General features: G+C 42.5%; 2 protein-coding genes across 10 annotated transcripts in view; both read left to right on the top strand.

Annotated features, from left to right (window-relative positions):
• LOC110505801 (MAX gene-associated protein) overlaps positions 1 to 2,602 on the top strand; it is a 28,079-nt gene extending 25,477 nt beyond the window's left edge. For 5 of the 6 annotated variants that reach the window (XM_036962975.1, XM_036962977.1, XM_036962976.1 and 2 more), the window contains one exon: positions 92 to 2,592. In XM_036962975.1, coding sequence (XP_036818870.1) covers positions 92 to 900 — 809 coding nt within the window. In that variant the 3' untranslated portion in view covers positions 901 to 2,592. Of the gene's footprint in view, positions 1 to 91 lie in introns of all 6 variants that reach the window. The other variant, XM_036962974.1, reaches the window with a different exon arrangement.
• Positions 2,603 to 5,964: 3,362 nt separating this feature from the next.
• LOC110505800 (mitogen-activated protein kinase-binding protein 1) overlaps positions 5,965 to 18,513 on the top strand; it is a 67,289-nt gene continuing 54,740 nt past the window's right edge. For all 4 annotated transcript variants that reach the window (XM_021585252.2, XM_021585250.2, XM_021585249.2 and 1 more), the window contains exons 1-2: positions 5,965 to 7,176; positions 11,022 to 11,113. In XM_021585252.2, coding sequence (XP_021440927.2) covers positions 7,063 to 7,176; positions 11,022 to 11,113 — 206 coding nt within the window. In that variant the 5' untranslated portion in view covers positions 5,965 to 7,062. The remainder of the gene's footprint in view (positions 7,177 to 11,021; positions 11,114 to 18,513) is intronic.

Genomic DNA, 18,513 nt, shown 5'->3' with positions numbered 1-18,513 from the left:
CTTCAATGTAGAAATCTTTCAATCTGATTTGAGTTGGCTGAATGTGATGCCATTGACACAAACAAAATTGCATATGTTTCCTATTTTTCAGTTCCTAATTTCACCGATGTCATTTCATTGGTTAAAGCCCAACAGAACCAGTCAGCTCCAGGTGTGTCAGGGGGAGCTCAGAGGAGGCCAGCCCCAGTGAAGGGTAGGGGCAGTGGGTTGGAGTACGGAGAGGTTCTGGGGAAGCAGCTGGACCACGCTGTAGACAGTGTAGGGATCAACGACGCAGATGGAAACTCTGAGGAGGACGAAGACAACAAAGATGGTGATGGTGAAGACGAGAGCCTGACGTCTGTCCTCAACGAGATCTTCATCCTTAACCAGCAGATTACCACAGACAACAACAGCAGCCCCAGAGGTCCTCCAGTGGTCTCCCGCATACCACACACCGAGCCTGGGCAGATGGGGACTGTGAGGGTACCCACACCTCAGACAGACAGGGTGCTACTACCACCAAAGACAGAGAAGGAGATCATCGGAGATGGAGATGACGAGCGCTCCCTCAGCCCCTTGTTCCTGAGACTGGATGAGGACAAGGGCCAGGAAAAGACTTCCAAAGGCCCAGGTCTGCCAATACCACAGGCAGAGGACCTTAAAGTTGGTTTTGGATCCAACCTGAAACCATCAGAGACTGTTTCTGCTCCTGCTGTCAACGGGCACAGCCAACAAGCTAAAGCATGCACTACAAAAGGTCAAGATGTACTGCAAAAAGCACTGACCCCGCCACTGCTGCTGCAGATGAAAGTTGGAGGCGTGGCCGAGGTGCTGGAGTCCAATGAGAAGCCGGGGGATGCCCTGACCCCGCCCCCACTGCTGCAGATGAGGCCCATGCCAAGACTAGACCCACGATGACTAAAGAGCAACCCTCAGACATAGAACTAAGAACCAACTCACTTAGGCTCAGGTCGACATTGTAGCCATCTCTCCTCAATACCCCCATTCACATAGGTCGTATTCATTCGGCAACAAACGGACAAAAACGGACTGAAATGGGGTGAGACTACTTGAACTTGTCCAATGAGAAACGTTCATTTTCTGTTGCAAAGCATTTCTCTACAGTGTGACTTAATGAATATGACCCTTCTGGCTAAACCAATCGGGGATAACTGCATTTACGAACATACATTTAGGATATCCTTGTGAAAAATGTGATTTTGTTTTGTTTTAGAAGCAACACTACCTAACGGGGCGTATCGGAAAGACTGACATGACACTGTTCTGACAGTCAGGAGTTTTTGTTTGTTTTTCTGTTCAAATCTCCTATCTAGAAGTGTCTCAGAATAAGAGTACAGATCTAGAATCAGTTTAACCTTTTGGATCATAATGAATAAGTTCACATGGATCTGATCCTAGATCAACGCATGTCTAAGACACTATAAATACAGGCCCTGAACTGTTGCTTTTCTTTCCCTCATTTTAAAGAGGAGATTCAATGAATATTCTATAATAATAAGCTGCCAGGACCTTGGTACATTTAAGGGTTTCCAGTATGTTCTGCCTTTAAGGGTTACACACATGTAGATCTGTCGTTTACAGCTTGTTGTTAAGCGCGCTGTTGACGTCTTCGCACGTTTCTATATGTAAAACCGGTTTGCACTCGGTTCACAAGTACTCTCAGCAGACAAACACTATTGGTGTGTTTGAGCCCTTAGAGTATATTATTTGTTCTATCAGAGCAAGAGGATTTGTAGACAGACATCTGATGGTACGGGTGCCAGTTCTGTTCATAGTACTGTAATGTTGTGTGTGTATAGGGCCTCTGAAAAAATCCTGTCTCCATATTGGAGTGGGAAATCTCTGTTTCTTCATGTTTGTAGTTACTTCACCTTTTAAGGAACATTTCATCTGTAATTATATATTTTTTTGTATGGCACACTGTTTTCTACACTAACTACTAACCGCTCAGTTTGCAGTGCAGACAACACATCTCAACATAGAAAACCCTTGATAAATATTGTCATAATGGACAGGTAATTGAATCTGCAGCGCTTGTGACTTTTTTCTAAGAGCAGCTTCACTTCAGTGATGTATGTAATAATTACACCCTGACATTCACTATAATATTAGTAGAAATGACTATGGATGCGTCCCAAATGGCACCCTATTTCCTATATAGTGCACTACTTTTGACCAGGGCCCTGATCTAAAGTAGTATACTATATAGGGAATAGGGTGCCATTTGAAAGAATTTGTGTATTTGTGGTTGAATTGGGGGAAATGAAAGCTGTCGTTGCTGTAATAATTTTTATGTTGCTAAGAGGTAAAGCTTGCAGAATTAAAAGCCAGCCATCTTGTTAAACTGCATCAAGACCTGTTGGTTAGAACCATATAGTGTAGATTAAATTTCTGTAAAACAATATTATTAAACTCCATTTTTTTTATAATAGGCCATGTAAATAGTGAAGTTTTTCCACTTTGAGAACGATGGTTGTTTTTTGTAAAGATATTTCTCATGTTTTTATATGGGGTCAATAACCGTTACGTTTAGGATGTTGACGTAAGAGAAAGGAAGATGCCTTGAAATAAAATCTAATAATGAACCTAGCTTGCCAGATTTACATTTCTGATGCAGTTACTTTCTGACTTTTAAATATAATATTACTGTAAAGATTAAGTGACTTACTGTAACTGTACATCCGACATTGGACATTCTTGATTATTATTATTTTTTTACAGGAATATTGTGAAAGAACATGCATGGGTAATTGGTAACTGATTGTTAAAATGCTAAGTACTCTTTCCTTGTTTCATTTGCCCTTTTTAAAGGACAGAGAGAGATCTGACATTTCCCAATCGTCCCCTGGGATCTAATGGAAAACGAATGACCTTATCCGTTACCGGAAAACGTCTAATTTCCCCTGTGAATTATAATTTATAGCAATAGGTGTGTCCCAAATGGCAACTCTTGACCAGGGCCCTGCCATTTGGGATGTAGGCATGGTAATTTCTTCAGGTGTGACATGATGCCGTAGTGTGATAAACAGTTTTTTTTTTAAATACACCCTTCTCCAAGGGTAAGTGTCGATCAGAACTATCTCCTCCTCACTTCAGTTCTATTTTTTAGAAGTTTGCTCAAAGTCGTTTATAAAACATTTAGCTTGTTACAGAAAAGCATTTTTTAAAATGTTTTATTCGTATCGGAAATGTGATTTCATATCATAAATTAGAATATTAGACTATACTGGAGTGTATTTTCCTGTGTATTGACATTTTATTATACAATTGGGTCTGGAATTATTGGATTCCTTGATAAAGGAAAGTGTTGGTCCCGTGTTTCATGAGCTGAAATAAAAGATCCCAGAAATGTCCCTACGCACAAAAAGCTTATTTCTCTCAAATGCGCAGAAATTAGTTTGCGTCCCGGTTAGTGAGCATTTCTCCTTTGCCAAGATAGTCCATCCATCTGACAGGTGTGGCATATCAAGAAGATGATTTAACAGCATGATCATTACACAAGTGCACCATGTTCTGGGGACAATGAAAGGCCCCTCTAAAATGTGAGGAGAGTTTATTTGGCATACTGACTGCGGGAATGTGCACCAGAGCAGTTGCCAGAGAATGAAATGTTAATTTCTCTACCATAAACTGCCTCAAATGTTGTTTTAGAGAATTTGGCAGTATGTCCAACCGGCCTCACATCCGAAGTATGGTGTCATGTGGGCGAGCGGTTTGCTGATGTCAACGTTGTGAACAGAGTGCCCCGTGGTGGTGGGGTTATGGTATGGTCAGGCATACGCTACGGACAACGAACACAATTACATTTTATCGATGACAATTTGAATGCACAGAGCTACCGTCACGAGGTCCTGGGGCTCATTCTAGTGCAATTCATCTTCCAACATCACTTCATCTTTCAACATTATAATGCACGGCCCCATGTCTCAAGGATCTGTACACAATTACTGGAAGATGAAAATGTCCGATTTCTTCCTTTGCCTACAAACACACCAGACATGTCACCCGTTGAGCATGTTTGGGATGCTCTGTATCGACATGCACGACAGTGTGTTCCAGTTCCCGCCAATATCCAGCAACTTCACACAGCCACTGAAGAGGAGTGGGACAACCACAGGCCACAATCAAAAGCCAGATCTACTCTATGTGAAGGAGATGTGTCACGCTGCATGAGGCAAATGGTGGTCACACCAGATACTGAACGGTTTTCTGATACCTTAAAAAATATATATTTTTTAAAGTATATCTGTGACCAACAGAATCATACCTGTATTCTCAGTCATTTGAAATCCATAGATTAAGAATGTACTTATTTCCTTGTATGAGCTGTAACTCAGCAGAATATTTTAAATTATTGCATGTTGCTTTCATTTTTGTTCAGTATATATTGTATGCTCAAAAAAGGAAAATGTATATTTTATACTAATTGTTCAGACAAAATAGATTTTGTCTAATTTTTTTTAAAACTTGAAACAATCTATTTCTCTGAGCAACTGTATTAGTATAAAATGTATTATTTTGCTCATCTTTATCAAGAGATCTAATCATTTCAAATCCCACTGTACATACAGTGCCTTTTGAAAGTATTCAGACCTCGTTACTTTTTCATCATTTTGTTACGTTACAGCCTTATTCTAAAATGAATTAAATTAATAAAATCCTCAGCAATCTACACACAATTCCCCATAATGACAAAGCGAAAACAGGTTTTTAGAAATGTTTGCGAATGTATTGAAAATAAAAAACTGATACCGAATTTACATAAGTATTCAGCCCCTTTACTATGAGACTCGAAATTGAGCTCGGGTGCATCCTGTTTACATTGATCATCCTTTATGTTTCTACAACTTGATTGGAGTCCACCTGTGGTAAATTCAATTGATTGGACATGATTTAGAAAGACACACCTGTCTATAAAAGGTCCCACAGTTGACAGTGCATGTCAGAGCAAAAACCAAGCCATGAGGTCGAAGGAATTGTCCATAGAGCGCCAAGACAGGACAGAAGCAAAGTACAGAGAGATCCTTGATGAAAACCTGCTCCAGAGCATTCAGGACCCTAAGCACACAGCCAATGCAGGAGTGGTTTTGGGACAAGTCTCTAAATGTCCTTGGGCGGCCCAGCCAGACCTCGGACTTGAACCCGATCGAACATCTCTGGAAAGACCTGAAAATAGCTGTGCACAAAGCTCCCCATCCAACCTGACAGAGCTTGAGAGAATCTGCAGAAACTCCCTGAATACAGGTGTGCCAAGCTTGCAGCCTCATACCCAAGAAGACTCGATGCTGTAATTGCTGCCAAAGGTGCTTCAACAAAGTACTGAGTAAAGGGTATGAATACTTAAGTAAATGTGATATTTCCTTCTTTTTTTTATATATATATATAAATTAGCAAACATTTCTAAAAGCCTATTTTTGCTTTGTCATTATGGGGTATTGTGTGTAGATTGAGTAAGGTTGTAACGTAACAATGTGGAAAAATAAAGTAAAGGGGTCTGAATACTTCCCGAAGGCATTATGAGATTTGACAGATTACTTGACTTAGTATTTGTTTGATTTGACACATTTGATTCAATTTATCAGTTGATTAAGTAACTGAAAAGACTCCTACAGCTAGTCATGGCAAAGGAACAGCACATCAGCCATCGAAGACCTTTCCCTGCCATTAGTCCCCTTTTGAGGACTGCAAAGAAACAGCGCATCGGTTCGTAGACCTTTCCCTACCATTAGTCACCTTTTGAGGACTGCAGCTCAACACGCAACTGCGCTGCAACCGTCATTCCCCCCATTATACCATAGCCTCTTACTGCTCTATCTTTGGAAAAATCTGTAGACTGGTAACCGGCCTCAAATCGTCTCTACAGTGGACTCTCTGCTCCATCCGAGTACTGAACCTTGCTCTGTGTGAAAGGTTCGAAAATTATATATTTTTCAAGCCAACTATAATTCGCTGTTTACATTTTCAATAGCTAAAAGTCGCCATTCGCCGACTTTTCATTCAAATGTTGCATTCGAGTTAGGAGACACAAAACAAGGTGGCAGACAGGCCCAGTCGGGAGCTCCACATGAGATGTCCCAGCCGCTTTCAACCACCACTAGATGGCGACAATGACTTGACCAGTTAAGGTGAGATCTGGGTCAGATTGCTTGTCCAGTGTAATCAAAACTAACGACTGTAAATGTTGATACTTGCAACTAAGCGAGACAAGGAGGTCTGCCCTGACAGTCGTGATTTAGAAAATCGTCTTAACGAAAGGGAACGATATAAAAAGAAAGCTAGATATGTTGCAATGTGTGATCATTAAACAATGCATTGCAGAACCAGGAAAAAATGTATAGCAATGGCAAGGTAGCTAGTGCCCAAGGCGCCTGTGCTAACCTTAGCCCCTATAAGCACGGCTAAATATCTAGCTAGCTAACTATTGTTAGATACAATGCTAGTTTGTTAACATTGTCAAATGACATGCTCGTAGGCAATAGCACTGGGCATATTCTTATTGAGTGTTTTAAGCAAACGTTAGAATCTTTTTTGCCCATATGGGGACGCAAGAGACAGCTGGGACCATAGAGAACCGTATTCTAATTCCTAATTCTATGGCTGAAAGCTTGGCTAGCTGGCTAACCAACTGGTGTTGTGCCACAGATCCAGTTTGCCAATCATTGGTGAGTTCTCGTTGAGGAGGAGGCAATGACAAGAGGAGCGGAGACGTGACTGTCTTCCGTGACCCGAACGTCGAAGTAGCTAATCCTGTTGACAATCTGAGAACGTTTACCATTTTTTCCAAATGCAGAGATCCCTCTCCGTGGATCAGAATGCGATCCAAGAAGAACAGATAATGCGAAAAAGCTTTCTAGGCAGAGCAGGGCATGAAATCAACGAGAACTGCACACATGCTGACAGAACCAGCTCATTGAACCTGTAGGAAGCATGACCGCATATTCCTGTATATTTGATTTAAAGTAGAAATGATTGTGTCTGTATTTCACCACCGGTTTCCATATTTGCATGTACTAATTGTATCAACCGATTAAAGAGATCAGTCAGAATTTATTTTTCAAGATGACGGTGGAGGGTTCCACAATAAAGAGTCGGATCAAAAATCTGCTTCGCTCGCCATCTATAAAATTGAGAAGGAATAAAGCTCTGAACAACAAAGAAAATCTCACTAACAAGGTATGTATCTGGCATGGACACTCATCCCTGTACATTTTCATATTTTGAACATTGACAGAAGACCATTATAACCAGCTTATAGATTTGCTATCTAACACTGCGAGCGACCTACCAGGCAATATCACAGTCATTTGTATATAATTGAAACAGCATTGATCTAGCAGTAAAATTAAATGCACAGTCCAGTGCTTTCTAATGGGAAGAATGATGTATTGTGTTGCAACTTGCACCGGTGTTCTGGAATAATACGTCAAATATTGACAATGCACACAATCATTGGAGGGACATTCATATTTATTTACTGGATCCTCATATAGATTCCATGTACATCACATATTTGGGGAAGTGTATCACTGACCATTAAACAAAAACATGTTCTTGGACATTGCATGCGGGCTTATTTTCCCTTGCAACAGCAACACCATGGAGGTTGCTCATCATAGTTTACGTAAACGTGTCCCTCCTAGCCTAGTCCTGCGGTCAACTCCATATCTTCATGACATGTCTCACACACTTTAAGTAAATTCTTATACTTGTAGTAAAACAATTACTGTACTAATTTTTACAGTGATTTATATGCTATTCACAACCTTACTATAAGTCGATTTTAAAGAAGTCTGTTCACTTCCTCGGTGTTGACGTGAGAAAGTGGCATGTGACCAGACAGACAGACAGCTGGGTTCGTTCCAATTCCCATGTAGGCTACAAGCTACCTGCATTTTTTTCTCTCTTTCTCTCTCTCTCTCCCCCCTCCCCATGTGTGTTGACTGAACCCCCTAAAAAGCTATGAAGAATAGACCTGCAGTACAATCAATTCAGATAACAATAACATTGGTTCTTATAGATGACAATAATTCTGTACGTTGATGACGATATGTCCAAGAATGTTGTCAATATGACAAGCTTTCATGTGTAGTAATTCCCCCCTCTTCCATGAAGTTCACTCTGCTGGTGCATTCCAGTCTGTGTTTACGGCTGTAGCAGGACACCGACAGTACTGTACCTTCCTGTTCCACCCAGGAGTGTCAGTGGCTGTAGTTAGTGTACTACAAAGTCTCAAGAGACATGGCAGTGACTAGAACAGTCATACTTAGGCTACTTAATACTCCTCCTTGCTCCCTGTGAAGCGTAGGCTATAAAGCCGTAACAGGCCCCGAGCCATGCTGGACTGTCATTCGTAGATGTCTTTGAACATTGCTGCAGAATCTCCCATTTGTGAATAAACGCCGAGATTGTAGGCTCTGTCTTTGTGTGTGCATGCAGAGTATAGGCCCACTTTTTAACATCGCCTTTCCAATTCCCTCCCTTCTCTCTTTTAGTACAGTAGCGACATGTTAGAATTTGTGACTATTATTTACAGATAAATATAGATATTTTTTTAAACATTGAAAGGTTACTCAGGCAAGATGAGTGTCCTGTTTTTAAAAGGTCCACATTCTGTCATTCTGTTAGTCCCATTGTTTCATTAAGCGTCCACGGCTGTTTCTCCTCGTGGATTTGAAGAGGTGTTTGTAGGAGCGCTCCGTGGCACACTTACATCAGAGACAAACCAGATGTACACTCTAACCTACCACTACTCTACTAGCCTGACATTATGTAACACAGCAGGGAGAAAGCTGAGAATCAGGTATGAGAGAATCAACTACATAGCCTACATATAGGCTATACTGTATCTTCACAACCTTAGTTTAACCAACATACTACATCAGGTTGTCATAGTTTTTTTTGGGGGGGGGGGGGGTGCTATATGGAAATGACTTCTTCCCATTGTTTGTTTTGCTTGATGATAGGTAATGATGTGAGTGATTATTAGTCTTGCTGTGGTTTTATTATTTAAGTGAGCTTAATTCATTTGATGTCAATCTGCCTTTGTTTTCTTAGGGTGTAGGCTAAGATGTGATGGCAAGCTTATGCAGACAGCCTACTAACCTAGTGTGAAACACTCTCTGGAGTAGGGAGTCAGACAAAGGAATACATGTTTGAGATATTTAAGGAGGAGTGGGTTTTCTTATTATCCTGGGTCTAACATTGTTTCTTAGGCTGTGAGTACCGTTCTAGAATATTACTGTACGGGACGCCTACCTGCTACCTTGAGCCCGTCGACCTCATGGATCGTAGCCTATAGTAACTTTAGTGGATGAGTCCCAAATGACACATTTTATAGTGCACTTCTTTTGACCAGAGCCCATAAGATTAGGCTATGTATTATCAGGAAGCCTACTGGAAACATGGATGCAACTGCACTTTAATGAGAAGAAGTACACTGCAGTGGACTCAGTACTCCATGCTCTTTTTCAACTTTCTGCTGAAAACTTCCTCCTATGCTTTGTTTACAAGGAGGAGGTATACTGGGCTCATTAAAGTCCCTTTTTAAAAATTTGACGTAGTCAATTATTCCTTTGACGTAGAACTCTGGTAACAAACAACAGAAAGCACATTGTTCAAAACTCTATTTATGGAGCAATAGCCCAACTTCCACTTATTTTCCTTTTCCTGTCTGGAAGCTTCAACCTCTGTTTTTATGCAACGTCCCAATGATCTAGCCGATGTCTTATGAGCTATAGGCTAGTGGTCATTCATTTATTATATACATTTATAAATTCATCACATCAACTGAATTAGCCTATAGTCAAGCTACTTATTTGTCACCTTGCTGGCAACACTGCTGGCCGCTGTTGATTGCTGCCATGGCCACATTTCAACTTGAACCCAACAACCCGGCAAGGTAGGCGTAGAGAGTGAGGTGTAGAGAATCAACGGTTTGTGACGAAAGCACAAACAGGCAGCTGTACAGGAGGTGGAAAGTGCCCCACACACAATCACACTGGGAGGCACAGTAACTGAACACAGTCATGTGATGACTGGGGGGGGGGGGGGGGGGGGGGATCTACCACTCTACAGTTGAAGTCGAGGAGAGGTGATCTACCACTCTACAGTTGAAGTCGAGGAGAGGTGATCTACCACTCTACAGTTGAAGTCGAGGAGAGGTGATCTACAGTTGAAGTCGAGGAGAGGTGATCTACAGTTGAAGCCCAGGAGAGGTGATCTACCACTCGACAGTTGGGATTCAGTAGCTAGTCTATTCTAGCTCGTATCCAGGTGTTTTATTATTCAGTCAGTGCCCTTGGCTGTTCTGGCTTGTTGTGGGGTGATGAGGAAGAGCAGGCCTGGAGGGATACAATCACAATAGGCTATCTCTGAGAGGCTGTGAAGATGGTAAGTAGAAAGAGAGGAATATCAATGAGCTTGAACTTGACTTAAATCTTATCTGACTGGCTGATTCCTGCTGTGAAATGTCGTTGCTGGTTAACAAACTGCTGAAACCCAGAGAACATGTCAGTGCAGTGTGACGGCTTCGTTTTTGCAAAACATTTCAAATGTTATTAGCTCATAAGTTGGGCTGCTGACATGCTGCTTTTCTCTTCAACTATGCTTATAGGGACGTTATAACCCAAGTTGTTGACCAATGCATATTTGTTTACTCTGTGAAAAGGTATTTGTGCAATGCATTGGCCTACATAGCAGATACTGGTCTGTCTTGTTTCTGTATTTGTAAGAGTTTCTTCGTAGTCCCTTCAATTAAGAATAACGAAACTCAGTCTGGTATGTCACTTCTCATCTGGGAAGATACAGTAGAATACCATTCGTGATCCTCCTTTCTATTAAGGGTTTAAACTATATATACACGCATGCACACACACACTGACACAAACCCTTGGCCTGTAGCTTATGTGTATTCATGATTTAACGTATGCTATGGAACGTCTTCTATGGTGATGTTTATTTGTGAGTAATGTCATGTGTTGACCATTTATTGTATTGTTGAAGTGATGTTTATTTTGCAGGTGACACTGGAGAAGGTGCTAGGGATCACAGCATTTGGGAACCGCGCTTTGGCTTGTGACCCTCGCTCTGGACTCGTGGCCTACCCAGCTGGGTGAGTGACCCAGAGAACACCTGTTACACATCCAACAACTAAACCTAAAATATGGGGAAATCTACAGAAATGTGTGTTATTGAAGAGCAGTAGTTCAGTAAATGGTTTTAATGTCCAGGCGTAGTACTTCACCTCGTTCACCTTCCCACATCTTGTCATTTTGATACTTGTTCATTCAACTTCAATGCAATGTTGTTGGTTTCTCTTTTGCCCCACTGGGCTCCTTAGTGGCGCGGCGGTCTAAGGCACTGCATCTCAGTGCTAGAGGCATCACTACAGACACCCTGGTTCAAATCCAGGCTGTATCACAACCGACTGTGATTTGGAGTCCCATAGGGCAGCACATTATTTATATATACATTTTATGTATGTATGCACACACAGTGGGGCAAAAAAAGTATTTAGTCAGCCACCAATTAAGCAAGTTCTCCCACTTCAAAAGATGAAAGGTCTGTAATTTTCATCATAGGTACACTTCAACTATGACAGACAAAATGAGAAAAGAAAATCCAGACAATCACATTGTAGGACTTTTAATTAATTTATTTGAAAAAAAGTATTTGGTCAATAACAAAAGTTTCTCAATACTTTGTTATATACCCTTTGTTGGCAATGACAGAGGTCAAACGTTTTCTGTAAGTCTTCACAAGATTTTCACACACTGTTGGTGGTATTTTGGCCTATTCCTCCATGCATATCTCCTCTAGAGCAGTGATGTTTTGGGGCTGTTGCTGGGCAACACAGACTTTCAACTCCCTCCAAAGATTTTCTATGGGGTTGAGATGTGGAGACTGGCTAGGCCACTCCAGGACCTTGAAATGCTTCTTACGAAGCCACTCCTTCGTTGCCCGGGTGGTGTGTTTGGGATCATTGTCATGCTGAAAGACCAAGCCATGTTTCATCTTCAATGCCCTTGCTGATGGAAGGAGGTTTTCACTCAATCTCACGATACATGGCCCCATTCTTTCCTTTACACGGATCCATCGTCCTGTTCCCTTTGCAGAAAAACAGCCCCAAAGCATGATGTTTACACCCCTATGCTTCACAGTAGGTATGGTGTTCTTTGGATGCAACTCAGCATTCTTTGTCCTCCAAACACGACGAGTTGAGTTTTTACCAAAAAGTAATATTTTGGTTTCATCTGACCATATGACATTCTCCCAATCTTCTTCTGGATCATCCAAATGCTCTCTAGCAAACTTCAGACGGGCCTGGACATGTACTGGCTTAAGCAGGGGGACACGTTTGGCACTGCAGGATTCGAGTCCCTGGCGACGTAGTGTGTTACTGATGGTAGGCTTTGTTACTTTGGTCCCAGCTCTCTGCAGGTCATTCACTAGGTCCCCCCCGTGTGGTTCTGGGATTTTTGCTCACCGTTCTTGTGATCATTTTGACCCCACGGGATGAGGTCTTGCGTGGAGCCCCAGATCGAGGGAAATTATCAGTGGTCTTGTATGTCTTCCATTTCCTAATAATTGCTCCCACAGTTGATTTCTTCAAACCAAGCTGCTTACCTATTGCAGATTCAGTCTTCCCAGCCTGGTGCAGGTCTACAATTTTGTTTCTGGTGTCCTTTGACAGCTCTTTGGTCTTGGCCATAGTGGAGTTTGGAGTGTGACTGTTTGAGGTTGTGGACAGGTGTCTTTTATACTGATAACCAGTTCAAACAGGTGCCATTAATACAGGTAAGGACAGAGGAGCCTCTTAAAGAAGAAGTTACAGGTCTGTGAGAGCCAGAAATCTTCACCTACAAAGCTTGTTTGTAGGTGACCAAATACTTATTTTCCAACATAATTTGCAAATAAATTCATAAAAAAATCCTACAATGTGATTTTCTGGATTTTTTTTCTTATTTTGTCTGTCATAGTTGAAGTGTACCTATGATGAAAATTACAGGCCTCATCTTTTTAAGTGCAAGTTCTCCCACTTAAAAAGATGAGAGGCCTGTAATTTTCATCATAGGTACACTTCAACACTTCAATTGGTGGCTGACTAAATACTTTTTTGCCCCACTGTGTGTATGTGTGTAAATATACACTTATTTAACTAGGCAAGTAAGTTAAGAACAAATTCTTATTTATAGTGACGGCCTAGGAACAGTGGGTTAACTGCCTTGTTCAGTGGCATAGCGAATTATTATTATTTTTTTATTTTTTTCCCTTGTCAGCTCGGGATTCGATCGAGCAACCTTTCGGTTACTGGCCCAACACTCTAACCGCTAGGTGTCCTGCCGCCCCCGCCACAATTGGCCCAGCGTCGTCCAGGTTTGGCCGATGTAGGCCGTCATTGTAAATAAAAATTTGTTAACTGACTTGCCTAGTTAAATGTGAAGCATATGCGTGGAGGCCATGTGTGAGCTATCTTTACAGAACTGACAAGGTAGGCAGAGCACCATTAAGTCAGTTCAGAGCTGACTAGGTAAACAGAGGCAGAGCACCATTAGGTTTTGAATTTAATGCACTTCAAAAGTCCCTTGACGGTAAGATTTTATTAGAGAATGAGTGGAGCGCGAAAGCTGGAGAGAGAGTAGGAAAGTCATTTCTCAGCAATTATCAGGGTGTGTGTGTGTGTGTGTATTGTATTCATCAGGGGAAATATATCTTGTGGTTTATGAACACAGAAGAGCTGTGTCATGAGGAGCCGTTTTAGTCATGTAGCTCGCTAGGTCGACACTTTCAGAAGTAGTCCTTGCTACAAGGTTTGAGAGGCGGTATGTAGTATGCTGTACAAAGCACTGCTTTAACTAGGATTTTAGCCATGGTTGAAGTTTTTAGGTAGACACCTTGATGGTTTCCTTGTGCTACGACAGTCATACCGTTGTATCACTTCAATAACACGTTATGTCTTTAAAGATGATAGAGCCTAAGATGCATTAGCTACACCTTTAAGTCAGTTTTCAGTGTCTCCACACGAGGTTTCTCTGCAATACTACGCATCTAGTAATTGGCAACTAAATTGTTGAGTAGGCCTATGCTCAGCCAACCATCAACAATGGATATTGCTGCCTTAAGTTAAGTAAAATAACTTCTTTTTTTCCCTGGGGGAACTGCATTTGTTTGCTGTATGCAGTAAGAGCCTCTGACATTCACATAGGAACCAGGCTATTGTTTTCAATCTCTCCAAGGGGTCTGCTCATAAGGTGGACTGTGGACAACGTGGGCTAGAATGTGAGGCAGAGTCTCTGACCTCTATCACATGCTTCATCATCTCATTAAGTTGTTGTGCACACACAGCTGTAAAGCCTAACTATGAAAACAATGAATGGAATCACATGACATATGTATATACACTAGGTTACACAGTGGCATACAGTTCTGTCAGTACAGATCATTGACTACTTCCTGGAAGTGTAATGTGCAGGGGTAAGCCTGATATAGATTCCTTGGATTGGGAGGGGAGGTGGTCACAGGCATCCCAACAAGGAATTACAGGAATCAGAAAGATATATTCTCTGCTTACTCAGCTGCTTGTGTTAATGTGCATGTTAGGCTGAGCTCCAGATCCAATGAGACCCGACAGATGTCTTAGGTTGCTTCCCAATTGGCACCCTATTCCCTATAAAGTGCACTGCTTTTCACCAGAACCCTATGAGCCCTGGTAAAAAGTACTGTTGTACTATATAGGGTGTCATTTGGAAGACGCTGCAGATGTTTTTGTGGGAGAGGAAGCATCTTCACACCAGAGAGTGTCTGTCTGTGGAGGGTTTAGGGTCAGTCCAAGCCCTTACACAAAGCTGTCACACATGGCCCGGGTCGTATTCATTAAGAACCAAATGGACAAACTGGGTGGGACTACTAACCTGAACTTAAGAAACACTCATTCTCATTTCAAAATGTTTTGCTACGCTTTTCTAGGGCGTGCACTACTGAATACGACCATGGGCTGAGTCCTGCACCTGATGAGCTCTAGCTATGGGTACTGAATACGACCATGGGCTGAGTCCTCCACCTGATGAGCTCTAGCTATGGGTGCTGAATACGACCATGGGCTGAGTCCTGCACCTGATGAGCTCTAGCTATGGGTGCTGAATACGACCATGGGCTGAGTCCTGCACCTGATGAGGTCTAGCTATGGGTGCTGAATACGACCATGGGCTGAGTCCTGCACCTGATGAGGTCTAGCTATGGGTGCTGAATACGACCATGGGCTGAGTCCTGCACCTGATGAGGTCTAGCTATGGGTGCTGAATACGACCATGGGCTGAGTCCTGCACCTGATGAGCTCTAGCTATGGGTGCTGAATACGACCGTGGGCTGAGTCCTGCACCTGATAAGCTCTAGCTATGGGTGCTGAATACGACCGTGGGCTGAGTCCTGCACCTGATAAGCTCTAGCTATGGGTGCTGAATACGACCGTGGGCTGAGTCCTGCACCTGATGAGCTCTAGCTATGGGTGCTGAATACGACCGTGGGCTGAGTCCTGTACCTGATGAGCTCTAGCTATGGGTGCGTCTGAAATTGCACCCTATTCTCTTTTAATATAGGGTAGTGCACTACTTTTTGACTAGATGACACCTCACAATGGCCCAGATCCTTGGAAAGGTGAATTGGTTCCATTTAGCCTACTTCTCTTAAATGTATACTGAACACAAAAAACATTTGTCCCATGTACCATGAGCTGAAGTAAGAGATTATCCAGATGCACAAAAAGCGTATTTCTCTCAAATTTTGTGCACATCTCCTCTGCCAAGATAATCTATCCACCTGACAGGTGTGGAGATCAAGAAGCTGATTAAACAGCATGATCATTACACAGGTGTCCCTCGGACTGGGGACAATAAAAGGCCACTCTAAAATGTGCAATTTTGTCACACAACACAATGCTACAGATGTCTCCAGTTTTGAGGGAGCGTGCGATTGGGATGCTGACTGCAGGGATGTTCACCAGAACTGTTGGCAGATAATTGAATGTTAACTGCTCTACCATAAACCGCTTCCAACATTGTTTTAGAGAATTTGGCAGAACCACCAACCGGCCTCACAACCGCAGACCACATGTAACCACGCCAGCCCAGGACCTCCACATCCAGCTTCTTCAACTGCGGAATCGTCTGTGACCAGCCACCCGGACAGCAGATGAAACTGAGTGTTTGTCTGTAATAAAGTCCTTTTGTTGGGAAAAACTCATTCTGATTGCCAAGTGGGTGGGCCTGGCTGCCAAGTGGGTGGGCCTGGCTCTCAAGTGGGTGGGCCTGGCTCCCAAGTGGGTGGGCCCCTGCGCCTCTGCCCAGTCATGTGAAATCCATAGATTAGGGCCTAATAAATGTATTTCATTTGACTGATTTCCTTCTATGAACTGTAACTCAGTAAAAAAAAAAAATGTTGGTGGTTGTTGTTGTTATTATTATCGGGGAATGGGAATATCAGGATCCCAAAGATAAGTTGTTGAATGCTAGGTCAGTGACAAGGGATTATATATTTTTTGATTTACCATAGCTTTGTTGTTTGATGACTGAAGGATATCAGCATTTGCTGCAAACGTCTTAGTGGCAATCAGCAGTAGAAACGATAAAACATTTCTCCCTGCCCCTGTTCGATTAAAAACTGAGGGATGGGGCTGGAGAAATGGAACCACTCTCAGATTCATAAACCGAGCTATGCATGAATGGGCTGACCTTCCATGATATCAAAATTATAGTCTTAACCATGTTTTCAGGCTATGTATTGTTTGTTTACATATACTTTGTATACAAACATTGGAATTAAACAAGGTTATTACTGGTTCTGATGGGGTACAACAGTTGAACTAAGCTCATAGGTTATATTCTTCAAGAATCAATGGGTACATATAATTCATATAAGTCCAAAAATGGATGTAGCAACTTTTGATTGCCCCTTTTAAATTTCACCTTTGCCTACCTTTTGTTAGTGCATTTATGGCAGAACCTGAATGCAGCACATTGACTGTATAGGTCAATATCCATGGTACTATAGTGTGTGTATATATACAGTGCAACCTAGAATAATATGTGAGATTATTGAACAGGGTAGGACTGTATGGGTTTTGGATGAATGAATGTCTGGGTTGTCTGAGACAGCGGCATCTCTAGTGATGTGGAATCAATGTCCTCTGTGAGCATTAAACGTCCTGCTGGCTGTTGGAGGAGTCTAACATGCGTGACTAGATGTGTGTCAGACAGGCACCCTCGACTTGTCCTGACCGCACCGCACTGCAGCAAACTGAGTCCGTATTAACTGTGTGTGTGGGTGCGTAGGTGTGAAGAGGGAGCGAGGGTTAGGAAAAAGGTGCGTGGGGGAGGGAATAGTCCTCTTGTAGCCCCTAGCTATTAGATAGCCCTGCTCAGAGGTAGAGGAGTGTACTCTGCCTCTGTGCTGCATTGCAGCTCTTTGCTGGAGGGTCCCACAACAGCATCTGTAACTGTATTCTCAAAGGATGCGGTAAGACCTGAGGCGCTGGATGAACTGAAAAGACAAACCGCTACAAAGAAAACAAGACTGACTACAGAGAATAGCCTCAATCCTGAGGCAGTAAATATATATTCTTTAGCACTTTGTAAATCTACAGTAGACGACTGTATCCGTCTCTTGTGTAGTCTCTCTCATTGTGCTCACTCTCATGGCTCTGATTCAATATGTTTTATAGGTTCCAACGTTGGTACAGCTACAATATGCTGCCTTCATCAGGGTTGCATCGTTCCACAGTAGATTTAAAGAGATTGAACAGGATCTTAAGCATTTACAAATTTGTTACCTGTCATATGAATTGTGCAGTGATTTATTTTTTGCAGGACGTAACATATAATTTGAAATGGATGACGTCATACACAATGTCCGAGGACCCGTTTTGGCTCGTGAGCGCTGCTTTCCAAACTACTGGTGGAAATGATACAAGCTCTTTATTACCCATCTTTAAGGACAGAGAACCCCTAGTTTTGCTCCTGTTGTTGTTAGCCAGCTACCCTGACCGTACCGGGACAGGAGACTTGCAGCATGGCAGATTAATGATGAGGTCGTCCAGTCTGTCTCAGCGTGAACGGAGGACAAGAAATAAGGCAGGATCAGCATGGATAGATGGATGGAGGGAGGGAGGGAGAGAGGAGGCAAGCGGGGTAGGTTCTTTGAAGTGGAGTGGACTGGCAGATCAGAGGGTGGTCTCTCTGTCTTCTCTCTGGGGTCGGAAGGAAATTGATATACCCTCCCTGCAGACACTACAGACCCTGTAAGGCTTTGTCATTTCATTTCAGAGGCTTGACCACCTGTCAGTTTGCTGAACGAACCCACCAGATGGCTGATAGGTGGCTGATGAGGATTGCCTTTACTGTGTGGTAACACTATTACTCAGCCTGTCATGAATTAGCCATAGGTATAGGCTCTTCTTTTAACTGGTCTACCCCCTCCGCTACTGCATACTCAGCCTGTCATGAATTAGCCATAGGTATA

Source organism: Oncorhynchus mykiss, chromosome 25 (genome assembly GCF_013265735.2).
Source record: "Oncorhynchus mykiss isolate Arlee chromosome 25, USDA_OmykA_1.1, whole genome shotgun sequence".
Classification (NCBI taxonomy): Eukaryota; Metazoa; Chordata; class Actinopteri; order Salmoniformes; family Salmonidae; genus Oncorhynchus; species Oncorhynchus mykiss.
The sequence above is the reverse complement of the archived record's forward strand: the minus strand, read 5'-3'. Positions and strand labels throughout refer to the sequence as shown.